At 45.9% G+C, this 12,258-nt stretch overlaps 4 protein-coding genes across 4 annotated transcripts; 3 read left to right on the top strand and 1 right to left on the bottom strand.

Moving 5' to 3' along the window:
* Positions 1-1,332: 1,332 nt before the first annotated feature.
* On the top strand, positions 1,333-2,349 carry CC84DRAFT_1223776 (uncharacterized protein; the record flags this gene model as incomplete). Its single annotated transcript, XM_018183524.1, has 3 exons — positions 1,333-1,426; positions 1,487-2,229; positions 2,278-2,349. 3 exons carry the CDS (start codon positions 1,333-1,335, stop codon positions 2,347-2,349), a joined length of 909 nt encoding a protein of 302 aa, XP_018028857.1.
* A 1,759-nt stretch (positions 2,350-4,108) lies between these two features.
* CC84DRAFT_520216 (uncharacterized protein) lies at positions 4,109-5,341 on the top strand. Its single transcript, XM_018186601.1, has 3 exons — positions 4,109-4,529; positions 4,579-4,900; positions 4,968-5,341. Exons 1-3 carry the CDS (start codon positions 4,456-4,458, stop codon positions 5,220-5,222), a joined length of 651 nt encoding a protein of 216 aa, XP_018028856.1. The 5' UTR covers positions 4,109-4,455; the 3' UTR covers positions 5,223-5,341.
* A 1,705-nt stretch (positions 5,342-7,046) lies between these two features.
* On the top strand, positions 7,047-7,292 carry CC84DRAFT_1106210 (uncharacterized protein; the record flags this gene model as incomplete). Its single annotated transcript, XM_018175132.1, has 1 exon — positions 7,047-7,292. A coding segment is annotated over one exon (246 nt), but the record flags the coding sequence as incomplete, so codon positions are not given.
* Positions 7,293-7,395: 103 nt separating this feature from the next.
* Positions 7,396-9,813, bottom strand: CC84DRAFT_1158708 (ankyrin; the record flags this gene model as incomplete). The annotated part of the gene is made up of 8 exons (XM_018177060.1): positions 7,396-7,550; positions 7,609-7,731; positions 7,793-7,822; positions 7,878-7,958; positions 8,009-8,266; positions 8,326-8,737; positions 8,792-9,560; positions 9,669-9,813. Coding segments are annotated over 8 exons (1,971 nt in total), but the record flags the coding sequence as incomplete, so codon positions are not given.
* Between the last annotated feature and the right edge of the window lie 2,445 nt (positions 9,814-12,258).

Below are 12,258 nucleotides of genomic sequence, written 5' to 3'. Positions count from 1 at the left end.
GTAGTCTACCGCGTAGAGTGTATAGTTCCAAAAGGGATAGATGGAATACTAGATAGACCTTGCTGAGTTCTAGTAGGTCTATTTAGTAGGTAGTAGTGTTACAATTACACAGAATTACTATAGGAAGATAAAGGTGATATACGGGAAGAACCTAGTAAAGGACCTAGAGGCTAATGCACTAAAGGATGCTAAGTGACCACCCTAGTTACGTTAGCATAAGTGGTTACGTGACCATATTCCTACTAAGAGGACCTTAGTGAGGGAGCAGGAAGGTGCTCCCACTAAGGAGGCATTAGTAAGGGAGCAAGATACTTCTAAAGAAGGTTACTCCCGCCAAGAAGGCATTGGTGAGGGAGCAGACCAGGACCACAAAGGATAGAAAGATAGGTATATAGTCTTAGACGTTCTTTAAACATTTCTATTCTTCATAGTCAACTTTAAAAGCTTACTTTTATATCTAAATTGAAGCCACTCGTCTTTATACAAACCATTAGCCTTCTCTTAATATTTATTGCATCGTACTACCGTATGGTGTAGGATATTCACCTAACCTCTTTGGTACCATTATCCCTTACGCTCAAATCACTGAATACCCGTAAGGTCCGAACCTATGGTTAGGTACGTGGAAACCCCTTATAACACCTAGCTCTCGCTTATAGGCTCTTTTACAACTATAGAAGCGAAATTTTATACTATCTCTCTTATAGGTAGTAGCCGACGAGCTATAAGCTATATAGAATAGCTTACAAGCTCTAGCTCTTATTATAGAGTGAGCTTTTTCTACTTAAGGATCTTAGTGTTATATAGTACTATAACAGCCTTATGCCTACGCGTCAACGTCGAGCGTACAACACCATATTTTTTTGCGATTTCTCAATAGGAGAAAGTTTCGCCTAGTCCTAGGGATTCAATTTCTTCAACTGCTTCATTAATCGGATCCATATTGGTTGAGTTTTGAGGTTGTGAAGATTGAGCGATTTTTCAGGGGTGGCGCATCACGCGAATGGGCGCATCACGCGCACGGACACGGTAAGCAGAGGTATCAAAAGCCCGAGACTTCTGACTGCCTTGCGTGGCGACTATATTACCGTGTCGCCGACCAAAAGGCCGCACTGTGGGTTTGATGACAACCGGATAAATCGTCATGGCAGTGCAACGTCGTACAGGGCTGAGCCTGCGCTGACTAATCGACCTAGCTACCATAGGTAGGTGTCAAGAAGTAGGTGCTGCCATCCCCCACCACGACAATAACGCCCTTCTACGACATCCGCTCGCTCACTCACCCACTCGGACCTTGCCCGCTCAACTTTGCCTCTTGACGCAATCCAGAGTATGGCGATATTTCCTGTTCGCCTATGGAGATTTTTCCACCGGCCGAAGAATACAGCAGCCGAATTCCAAGAGTGGTTCCAGAACATCACCCAAGGTACGAAACACAAGGCATCTATCTGTACACCAATGCCTTTGGTCGACTAATCAAATTCAGACGGTATAAGGAATCAGTTCCTTGCTTATTTTGAGGAGGGAAATGAATGTTGGGACCCACTCTGCCCCAAAGCCGACCGCGAGTACTTTGACGAGCGCATAGCTGGCCTCGTTGCTGCTTCCGATGATGAGATCCCGCTCACCTCGATTATTGACAACCTCTCACAAGTCCACCCTTCCAAAGCTGATGTTATACAATCCATAGCTCCAATGCTTGAGAGATTGATTGTAGCCTACGCTTCCTTTCCATTCTCGACCCCCGTTACACTTACAAAAGATGCCTTATGTCGCGCAATGATATTACTGACGGAACGGGGCGAGTCGTGTTGGAGTCAAGGCAGGTCGAAGGGAAGCAAGCAGCAAATCCGCCCGCGTCCTGAAAAAAGGCAACTATCATTTCTTTACTCGGCGTTGATGCGTCCACCCACTGGAGCTCCAACTCAGGACGACGTTCTTGATGTTATATGCAAGACTGCGTATCCTTGCGATGTAATAGGATATACCATAATCAATGGCGATAACTGGCTCGATCGCCACCATTACGCCGATTTTGTACCACTGGCTGAGCGACTAGAACCTGTACAAGATGCGCAACCCCTGGAGCCACTACCTGCCTCACAAATACAGCTTCTACAAACCTTTGTTTCGGCCTTTACACCTCCATATTGTAAAGAGCCGGTGTATCCTGGGTTTAGATATAGCGAGAGTATAGATGAGGAGGAGTTCATTACTTGGGCGACAGAGGTATGTGAAGTTCTGTAGACGCTTCCCGCTTGTGCTAATATCAGGCAGATAAGTCTACTTTTCTGTTTACACCAGCTTTTCAAGGTCTATCTCCCACCTCGGGGCGGGCGCTTCGGATAGGCGACATGGATCTGCTAGCCACTGAAGAGTTTTGTGGACGGGATACCCGCGAGACGCACGGCACAATTGAGAGAGTTGGCTTTGTGGTAACCCCGTCTGTAATAGGCGCTATAAGATAGAGAATGACCTTTTGAGTCGTAGCTCTCAACAATGATACCCTTATCAGTCGTGTCAAATCACATGCCAAAATAGAGAATGCACCGTCATACTGCCACCTCTATGATGGAAGAAAGAACAAAACACAATAAACGTGACCGATTTATTCGAAGCCATGGGATCGCTCGTATCCCTCGGCCCAAGGCGTCTCTCGATCCACCATGGGTATTTCACTCCATCACGCCTATTGTCAGGAACTGGACCTGATGGGCACCTGGAGGTCCTGTTCGGAGCCGCATGAAACGAACAGGAACCTTCAGAGGCACATTAGATCTTTCCAGGATCATGTATATCAGAGGATCACTGACGGAGTAATCCGGTAGCGAATCGTCTCATCTTACATGACAGTATACTGTTCGAAGCTGCCTCAAACCAGAAGATACACTGATGACCCTACTGAGTCTACGCGTGAGAGTAGACGTGATACCTATACTGTATTCTCTACATGTCCGTACCCATCTCCCTGAGATCCGTACGGGCAGATCTCATGCGGTTACATGAGGGACGCCGTGACTATGTTAGTTCGTAAACGACTTAACAGAGAGCTGCGAAGCACCATTATAGAGAGTAGGGTAACCTCTCTCCTCTCTCTCCTCTTTCTACGCTTCTTAGGAGCAATTGGTGCGTATGCCCTACGGGGCTTTAGGCCTCTAGAGTAATTATTATAACACTAATTTTGCTGTAATTACACACTATCGTAGAGAGCAACTCTCTATAACCGAGACTTCCTCCGTACGATCCCACAGAGATAGTAACTATATGAATATAATCTGATTTGAATTATTCGAATAGTATAATTTAAGACTCCATCTTCATACTACATTGCTATAGCAGGAGGGCGAACTAATATTGTCAGATAAGAGCCTACGAAGTTACCTTCGTGCCCAAGAAACAAAAGTTCGGTACCAAGAAGAAAGACTGCGGGAGCCGGAGTTTATCCGAAGAAGGAGCAAAATCAATCCGAAGAACCCCGTAGCTAGACAGAACAATCAATCATCAACTTCGGCCTGACAGCCATTACGATATCCATCTCTACGTGCTATCTGACAAGGTTTACCTAGATGAGAGGGACTATCAGATATATTTGACACAGTATTATACGCGATCAGTGCAGTCAAAGCTTTCCCTCGTGTCCGTGACCTACTGTGTATGTGCCGAATAAGCACCCTGTGCACAGCGGATCTCTTGATCCAATGAACTACGGCCACGTTTCCATTTCTCGTTGACATTCTACTTTCTATTTCTCATTTTTCGCATTAGCTTCCCGTTTCCCATTTTTGGGGTTGGCAGTTCTTCATGTTTCCCGTCACACAGGACAAGTAGGGTTGGCGTGAAGGGTGGTGTGGGTGGCGAAGTACCGTTCGTTGGTTTTCCGGCATCAAGTTTCACCGTCTGACATTACCGTGCCGAGCGGCGCAACCCACCAACATTTCGCGACGCGTCACCTATTAATCACAATGGATCAACCAACCACTATTCAATCATGCTACAATGAAGCTCATATATCTCTAGCTATCACAGCTATCAATCAGAATCAATTATAAAGTAGAAGGCGCGCTGCAGCAGTTATTTTGAGTCTCTAAAACCACGCTTCGCCGCTAACGCGCTGGAATCACTACGCGACGCAATTGTGAGCTCAATTTAAAGAAGCTCACTAAGCTAGAAGAGGAGGTAATTACTAGGCATATACTTGACCTAGACTCGTGAGGGTTTCCGCACTCCATCTTCCTTACTCGTCTAGTGCTGCGCCCCAGTAGCTGGTAGGACACCAAGGCATCGAGCATAGCCGTTGTGTGTGAGGCTGAGGTTAATGCTGCCTGCGACGTCCCGCCTTAATTTAGTCTTCTCTGCAACGTACACGCACTGAAGACCACCAAACGGCACGATTGATGATCTAAGGGTCCAACTGGAAGCCAAGTAAACCAATGCGCTTTCAGACGTGCCACGCGCATGACAGCCATACACCAGCTCAACTTCACGAAGCTGAAGGCTATAAGAAAGGACAATGACCAAGTTCTCCTGAAGTGTGATCGCATCCTCACACATTAGAATAATTCTGCTGATGATCTTCAGTATCATAGTCGTCCATAGCCTTCGAGATCACCCTCAAGGAACCTGGGAGGCAGCGGTAAGCGCGAGTCACAGCGGCAACGGTAGCGACATGACTAAACTACCTAAGAGCTTAAGGTCCCTATTCAAGCGATCGATGGTCAGGCCCTCCGGGACTAATGCCTCGTCGTCATTGCCACCGTCTACGATCTTTTGGCCAGAAGACTATCTTGCGCAGGATGTCGCTCAAACACAAATATGGACGTATGGGTACAATTTAGACGTAAAGATTCATTCCTTCCAGGAGGTGTGCGGAATTTCTGGGATAAAAGGTTTACAAGAAAAAGTGCGTGATTTTTGTAATCCTTTGCCGTGTATAAGCGGGTAGATCTATATAATATTAATCGCTACAGGTTATGAATGACTTCTCGTCCAAGCTCGATTTTCCGCAAACGCTGGAGACTGTTGAAAGCATCAATGTAGATCATATGCAGATGGCCAGATATAGTAGTAGGGACGATGAAGGCTATCGTGCTATATTAAGCGTCTTCAGAGGATATATCAGCAATGAGCTTAGAAGTAAGGCTAAGGCTAGGATTGAGTCGCGTACGTTACGTCGAAGAACTCATCTTAGACACCCAACACTAACGGGTTGGCAGCCGTTCTGATGGATTCTCTTCAATCGCAAAGAAACTCATTCAACCAAAGTGAGGTCAGTGCCTTGGGACATTTGCGATTCTGTGATTCGACGCATAGCTGGGCTCAAGCTTGGTGCACAGCTTCCAAGCTTTAATCTTCTATCTACAAATCTATCAGACAAAGATATTCCATCTATTAACCACACGCGGCGCGAGCCAGTAGACGAAGTGAATCGAATCCTTCGTCAACAGAAATTCAGGTACACTATGCCTAGTCTCATTCCTGGCAATAATCAGGCCCAAGAAATCAAAGAAGGGATCATCAGAGAGATGACTCAAAAGCACGCTCCAGCACATCTTGCGTTTCTTCTAATTGGCTCAGCAAACTGGTACCTGAGTCTAACTCAAGAATTTTCGTACGCATTGTCTGATTTGAGGGCATTTGCCTGGAACAGAATGGACGCGCAAAATAGAGATTGCGGAGCACTTAGAGTAAACACTCAAAAGATTTTTGATCGGATATCGCAGACGAACGGCGATTAACTCTTGATTCGAAGGTTATTTAGCAATTCTGCCTAATTACAGTAGGCCCCTGACGCCTTTAGCATAGAAAAACGTAGCACAAGCTGTTGGGGAGATGCTTCATACTGTGACAGATCACGTGCTAGAGCTATCGGTCCCTGACTAATTTACCAAGACTTTCGCTTATAGTCGGGATAGAATCACAGCCGCGTTCAAGGTGCTGCCGATTTCGCTAGCGACTATACAGTACAATATCCATGCGAGGCGAAGAAGATTTAACCAATCACGTGATTGTGACAATTGATTTTGCAAAAGTAGCCGTCACCCACTTCTACATATTCCAGTTTGTAGGCCCCAAACTTGGTGTGGCTGGCTATTGCGGCGTGGAACGCAACCGCATACTGTACCACCACTGCACGATACGTGTGACAGGCATAGGAGGCTTCTCAATCATGAGAATGTGCTAATTGGCGTTAAAGTACCAGTTGTCAGCTGCTTTTACGCATTCCGGACTGTAGGCTGCAAGCATGTCGCTGTATTTCCTAAATTACTGGGTTACTGTCTAGAGAATAACACACAGGCTCTGGTAAACGCAAAAGGAACTAATACACATGCCGGTCTCTTGGAGGATTTGACAGCAAAGACTGTGTTGCTGAGGTTTTTTCTCTCCTAGTTTTGTTCGTGGTGGTAGAGTGAAAATGAGGATGCCAGCTTATCACGTGATATGATAGCAGCCCCTCTCATGCTTTTACACGTCTGCGATTAGACAGTGATTTCAACGCTGAACTGCGCCTCCTCGCCCAAAAGACTTAAGGCGATAGCTGTCTCCCCTCCAACATACCCAAACTCGCAAAGCGACCCCCATCCGTTTCCCTCCTCTTGGACAGAGTAAAATTAAGCATAACCGCTTTGGGTTGCCGGTAACCGCTGCATCCTCGCTTCGTAGAATCGCTGATGCTGACCACACGCGCCGTGAGGCTTTTAAAAGTGTATCTGGTGCACACAGAAACCCAAACCTTGGCACAGCGATCCTTGCCGACACCGCTCTCTCCTGTGACCAGGATGATAAGCTTCTGTTTCGTGGGCGCTTGTGGGAGTGGGCAGGCGCAAGCTAGCACATTGTGCGGGTCGAAGCGACGTTTGAGCTGGGCAAGACGCGGTCCGTTCCATCCAAAGGCCTTAGCTGCTAGCGTGACGTCCCTAGGATCCGGACCCAGGTCAGCGCCGTAAGCTCCAGGTACATGACGACAACAAGTCTCCAGAAAACGCGCCTATCCACACCTCACAGAAAGTGCGTAGGTGGATGCTCGATCATAGTGTTCAGACGATCGGCCTCCATATTCACCTGACCTCAACCCAATTGAACACCTCTGGTGGGCGCTCAAGAAGCGGGTATCCAAGGACTACCCATATCTACATAAGATGGGCCAAGGAGGAGAGGACTGGGAGCACTTTCGTGAGTGCTTGAAGGCCTCATGGAGGAGGATACCTCGGCGTCCGATCAAGGCCCTCATTATGAGCATGCCACGCCGCCTCTCCTCTGTAGGTCGCGCAAAGGGCTGGCAAACAAAGTACTGAATAGATGGAGTCTCCACCTATCAATCAATCAAAAAAGGAACTGATTTGGGCCAGAAATCAATTAAAATATCCATCTTGGAAAGAATTGATTTTCTACCTGATTCGGCTAGCGTTTCCACGGGTATCCCAAACTCTTGACACTTGACTGTATATTGGTAAGATCTGCAGGTCTGTCTTTAATCGCTGCTTGTGCTCTGTCGGGCTATTTGGCCGTCGTTGAAAACGATTGCTGGGGTACTTCTCAATGAATCTCTTAATCTAAGAGGCGGTTAATATATATAACTAGCTCACGCTTTTAAAATAGCAGATCACGAACCTCGCCATGTCTAGAAAGAAGCCATACCAAGACGGTCAGGATTAGACAGCCTCCACTAAACAGCAAGTACCAACGCCAGTCTGGATTAGATTGTAGAATATCCACATTCATACCAAATAGACTCTATTAATAACATCCATCTAATCAGCTTAACCGTGTAACATCAGGGTGTATTGAGTATTACCGAGGTAAACATAGCAGGCAAAAAGATAAACTAAGCGGTATATAAGCATCAATCGCAATTAGAAACTAGGTTATCTAAGTCTTACCGTAATCCAGCTGAGCCGCTTCATACTTGTGGCGATACTCGTCGATCTGTGAGCCTCGTTGATTGACACCCAGGCGAACTCCTACTTCAGGTCAGCTAACGAAGTAATATAATAGTGTAGAATATACAAACAAATTGTAGGAGATCCTTTACAGTTTGGTCTAGCTGGTTGATCTTTTCGTTAACATCGGTATCAAACTGGTCTATGGGTAGCCGCATTGTCTTTGAATACTCTTGCTCGCAGTAGCGGCAATAGTCCCTAATAAAGTCTCTGACTGCTTGCACTTGAGTTCTTAAGGCTTTTCGAAGCTTGGCCCATTCCTGTGCATCTTCTGCTAGGTAATGTATTAGTTCAATACTATTTCCTTTACTGCACAGTTGATCTAGGCGCTAAAAAAAGTACCGGAATAATTAGTAAAGCGTATAATGATTAGTGAATAGTTGCTTACACGTTGAGACAAGCGTTCATCAGCCGAGGTGCAAAACATAAGCCATTTGGTCTTGAGTTGCTGTACAAAAAGCGCGAAGAAGTTGGCCCCATCCTCCGGAAGCCAACAGTGGGGAAGCATGCTGAAGTGGTCCATCGATTGCCAGCCAACAGGCGTTTTCGAAGAGCAGACCATTGTCCATGCGATAGCACATTTATCCCAGTGAAGTTCCACTGATTGCTCTTGGTATCGTTCTTTCTGTTCTGTTGGAAAAGACCCAGTAACGGAGATACCCAAATAGTTTTTACATCCCTGTATCTTATAGGTCATTTCTGATGGACCACGTTGGAGAGAAACGTCCATATGACATTGGTGAGAACTGTTCAAATTCCAAGTCGAATATTTGGACCACATAGAGTAATGCGCGAAAAGTCTAATCGCTCGTCAAGATATGCAGCTCTATATGGAAGGAGATGTTCACACTTACGATATGCGCCTAGTCGACTTCGATAATTGGAGCGGCCTACCCTGGCTGAATTGCACGATCTTTTTCCCACGTGATATTTGCGATAGTTCCAGTATATCTGATGCCTCCCGGTTGAATGCAACAAGCCATTGACTAGGAAGGATACCGGTTGTCTTTGCAGAATTTTCAAGAAGTAAACGAATGATTTCTTGGTGCCTATATTGAATTGCAAGCTGAAGTGGAGTCCTCCCACTATAGTCTTTGCAGTTAATGAGTGCTTTCCTGCTCAAGAGTTCCTCTGTAATGTTGACATGGCCTGATGAAGCCGCAGCATGTAATGGAGCTTGACCATCAACGCCCCTGGTGTCGACTTGGTATCCTTCCTTAATGAGTATTCGTAAATGTGTAAGGTTCCCCTTTGCTGCCAGCATATATAACGTGACCTTGTCCTTTCCAATGAATTCTCGAATCGTGCCTTTATGTCCATTCTCAACGGCACGTGAAAGTGGGGTCCCACCGTTATCGTCCTTTGAACCTGGGTCAACTTCGTGCCTTTCCAGCAATAACCTGGTCGATAAGCTATGCCCAGCTGCTGCAGCCCACCATAAAGGAGTTCTACCATGTTTGTCAATAGAGTCGGGATCGACGCTGTTCTGAGCGAGTAAGTGCTTTATCATCATCTCTTGGCCATGTTCTGCAGCTTGCGATAAAGGCGTCCGACCGTCTCTATCCTTGAAATCTGGGCTGGCGCCATTTCGTTGGAGTAATTGCATAATTTGCACGTCCCCACCTCCCGCAGCTCTAGACAACGGTGTACGACCGTAGTCATCCATGGAGTCGAGACTAGCCTTATTCCCTTGAAGTAGAAGGCAACATATTTTGTAGGCTTGGCGCGGACTTTGGACAGCCCATGACAGCGGCGTCCGACCTTCTTTGTCCCTTAGATCTGGGTTGACTCGATTGTCCTTGATCAGTAGTTCAACTACCTTTATATGCCCTCGTTCAGCAGCTCGAGACAACGGTGTTCGGCCATCATTATCCATGGAGTTGGGGTCGACGCTACCCTGGTCAGTGTGAAGTAGCAATTCCACCGCTTTCACACCTCCGAGCTCTGCAGCTTGCGACAATGCTGTTCGACCCATGCTATCTCTAGAGTCTGGCTTAGTAGTGTATTTAAGCAGCAAATCTATTGTTGGATTGTGCTTGTCTTTTTGGCGACTAAAAGGGTTCGAGCTGAGGTTCCCTGTAGCCCATAGGAGTGGCGTCCGGTCCTTCTTATCCCTTAGATCTGGGTTGACTCGATTGTCCTTGATCAGTAGTTCAACTACCTTTATATGCCCTCGTTCAGCAGCTCGAGACAACGGTGTTCGGCCATCATTATCCATGGAGTTGGGGTCGACGTTACCATAGTCATGGTGAAGCAGCATCTCTACCACTCCCACACACCCAAGCTGTGCAGCTTGCGACAACGCTGTTTGGCCATTGGAATTCCTAAAGTCCAAATCAATGCAGCTCTTCTCGAGGAACAGCTTAATTATTTTCACGTCTTCATTTTCAGCGGCTTGCGAAAATCTTGTTTGACAATTATCGTGCGGACCGTCCTGGGTAATACACTCTGGTAGCCTTATTTTTTTGTTCTTCTTCATAGCCATCATCGAATCTGAGTACAAACATGGATTTAAAACCCATGGGGCAGCTGTTGCAGCCTCTCTCTTATATGTGATGAGCGCTTTAGCCACGTCAGAGATTTAGGCAGCGGCCAGTCACTGCGCCACAGTAGTCCGCAAGGCTTAAGTTTTTAGAGCTAACGAGAATCCTTGCTGCAACACAACAAGGATGTCACTGCGGGGTAAATGCGGCTATACCCAGGGTGAAGCTGTATTCGCTGACTAACATCCACAAAAAAGATCTGAAGCCAGCGCAAGCTGTTTTCGAACAGTGTAAAGATGGTGATACTCCAAGGGCGAAGAGACTGGCAGGGCAGGCCCGAAGATACAAAGGAACGCGACGTCTTGGCTTGGTTTGCGCCGCTGATCGGGCCAGCTTGTAGAATGATATGCGTGTTTTGTATAGTGCTCTCTGCAAACACTCGCAGATCGTGGTTAGCACCACAGGTTTCAGCCACAGTGCGAGGGGCAGCCTTTTCCTGTGTGCGGATAGCGGTTCGTACGACGATATGATGCAGCGATGCGCTACACTTCGAGATATCGATTCACCCACCACTAGCTTTTGCTAAGGCGCGCAGGTTGGTTCACCTTTCAATCTTCGACGCGCAAAGCTTATAAGTTTACTCAATACCTATAGACAGTCAATTGTGACGCGACCCTACGTTACTCTTGCTTCTTTGGGCTTCTTACTCTGGTTATTCACTTTCACCTTCACCATGGAACCGCGACGAGACGAAGGAAGCTCTCTTGGCACCTGCCGCTATTCTTTATACGGAACAGATGTGTTTGATATGCCTATCTAAGACAAAGAATCTCGTAACTGTTTGTACATTCTCTTCTCTTCTAGTTTTGACCACATTTTTGGGCGTCTCCTTGCATCCTTGATAGGTTTTTGGAATCTCGGAATAAGTGCACATGTTGAAAAGAAGAGCTGCATGGAAGCTTTTAGATCAATATCTTCCGCGTAGAAGGCTTCACTAGCTTTTATAGACATGCCCATCAACCGAATAATGATTCCCGTGCCGTTGCAGCATTCTAGCCTGGTACAGATTATAGTACTGCCTTTATTCACAAGATCTATATATACATCTATGAACCTATAAACCGGTCTACGGTAGGCGTGCAGCTTTATTAAAGATTAATTACTTGTAGCACTACTAGAAAATCTAGTTACGACCCGTAAAAAAGGCAAAGTGCACTGGCAGGAAGCAAATAGGTATAAGTAGTAATTCAACTTTATAGCCTCTCTCTACGAACACTACTAAATCTCCTGTCGTTAGCAATCTAAATACGTCACGTTTAATCACATAAATAGAAGAGGTAAGGGCGAACATTATCTTCTTTTTAACTCTACGCTTAGGCTTATATTATTACAGTTTAATCTACGTTACTATTAATCCTATTCCGACCGAGTTCTCATGGACTTATAAGGATCGCGATAATCGTTATAATTTAGCTACTAAATTAGGAAACTATAAATAAGCTAACTCCCCTAATAATCGCCTTATTATGGCTATATATGTTACGGTAACCTTAGAGGCTACCTAATAAGTATGGATATACTACTAATAGTAGTATATCTTAGAGTTATTACGCGCTGGTAGCCAGCTAATAGATTACTAGATGGGTGGCCCGTCTACTAGCTAATTGGTCAAAGCATGGTGCTAGCCACCCTTAGTAAGGGCGTACGACGAAGCGAGAAGATAGATCTATACTAGATAGGGGGGAGAGGACCTTTTCTCTTTATCTAACGTTTTATACCTATACGTAGATACCGAATATAGTATATTAATCTAGCCTACCTAGGCCTTAGATATCTTA

The sequence above is a fragment of the Paraphaeosphaeria sporulosa genome, assembly GCF_001642045.1.
Source record: "Paraphaeosphaeria sporulosa strain AP3s5-JAC2a unplaced genomic scaffold CC84scaffold_25, whole genome shotgun sequence".
Taxonomy (NCBI): Eukaryota; Fungi; Ascomycota; class Dothideomycetes; order Pleosporales; family Didymosphaeriaceae; genus Paraphaeosphaeria; species Paraphaeosphaeria sporulosa.
This window is presented reverse-complemented; position numbering and strand designations above follow the sequence as displayed.